Source organism: Nanorana parkeri, unplaced genomic scaffold, assembly GCF_000935625.1.
Source record: "Nanorana parkeri isolate BGI_ZX_2015 unplaced genomic scaffold, ASM93562v1 scaffold799, whole genome shotgun sequence".
NCBI lineage: Eukaryota > Metazoa > Chordata > Amphibia > Anura > Dicroglossidae > Nanorana > Nanorana parkeri.
Window position 1 is genome coordinate 561,202 of NW_017307067.1, and position 1,484 is coordinate 562,685.

The 1,484-nt window shown below is 37.0% G+C and overlaps 1 protein-coding gene across 1 annotated transcript in view; it reads left to right on the plus strand.

Annotated features, from left to right (window-relative positions):
- Window positions 1–1,273, plus strand: part of FGF9 (fibroblast growth factor 9) — a 55,338-nt gene extending 54,065 nt beyond the window's left edge. Inside the window, exon 3 of the mRNA XM_018564947.1 lies at window positions 980–1,273. Within this exon, the coding sequence (XP_018420449.1) occupies window positions 980–1,225 (246 nt within the window). The 3' untranslated portion in view covers window positions 1,226–1,273. The remainder of the gene's footprint in view (window positions 1–979) is intronic.
- Window positions 1,274–1,484: the final 211 nt, after the last annotated feature.

Genomic DNA, 1,484 nt, shown 5'->3' on the forward strand with positions numbered 1-1,484 from the left:
TATATATATATATATATTATTTTTATTTTTTTTCCTGCAGGCTGGGAAAATAAAAGCTAAATTCTGATTAATTGCTGTACGAAAACCTTTTCCTCCTTTTTCTTACACTGTATCCAAAACTAAAAAATATATACTTAAGCCCAGTGTCACCTGGAAGATATTGATTATATTGAAGTGCGTTTCTTTGTGTAACACCACCTAATTTATTCATGAAATGCCATTCCCTGAATTCTTGAATTAATGTATTTCTGTATACCAGACAGATCTACATACAAATGTTTAGGCAAATCAAAGATTAACAAATGGCTGATTTAGCTACTCCTGCTCACATGTGTACACCCATATGACCCATATGAAATTTCTTTTGGTTCTAGCTAAAAGTTCCACAGATAACAACAGATTTAGAATTATAGCCCAGCTTTATAACCCTAATTTATAAAAACTGTATCACCTGTTATAACAAAATTGTGCTCCTATAGATGATCGTTTAGGATCATTTCGCTTGCCCTTCATTTTCAGAGTAGCACTGCTCATTTGCTCACCCTTTTTTATAAGCAAGGTTGAGGTGAAGTTAACCCTAGATGTTAGTGTTGTTGGGCATGATCTGATTGCTAAATAATTGTCCAAACAAACATTATCAGGGTTACTCGCAAAAGGGAGAAGAGTTTGGAGAAGGCAGGAGAAGGGAACAGTCTAGATGAAAGTAGATGATTTGCAACAATTTCTCCAATTCAGCTCACTTTCAAGTTCAGCTATGTTGTCCTAGATCACTTCTCCTGCCTTCTCCAAACCCTTCACCCTTTTGTGAATAACCCTGTATATGAACATAAGTTACTTTTGGAGGAGATGGTAGTGATTGGCTAAAATAAAAAAAACCTGGACACACCAGTCCTTGTGTGTCACCAATGTTAGGGTGTTCATTGCTTTGATGGCTTAAGCATAAAGTTCGGTATTAACCATTTTTGTGTATCTTTTACAGGAGAAACTGACTCAAGAGTGTGTGTTTCGAGAGCAATTTGAAGAAAACTGGTACAACACATATTCGTCGAACCTCTATAAACACGCAGACACTGGACGTCGATACTATGTAGCGTTGAATAAAGATGGGACTCCAAGGGAAGGAACTAGGACTAAACGGCACCAGAAATTTACACATTTTTTACCCAGACCAGTGGACCCAGAAAAAGTACCTGAACTTTATAAAGATATTCTAAGCCAAAGTTGACAAAGACAGTTCTTTCACTTGAGCCCTTAAAAAAAAAAAGAAAAAAAAAAAGTAACCACTATATTAAATCAAATGGTTTCTCTGGTGGGTTCTTATTGGTTAGCTGGGTCATCACATCAGCTGCACTGTTGCCAAACTTTGTCGCATGCATTATATATGATGGAGTCTTGGATGGAACATGCTGATTCTGTTCTGCACTTAACGGATTGTCCTCCTGGAGGAAAGGCTGTGCCCACTCGTGCTTGATTTATTAAAAGGC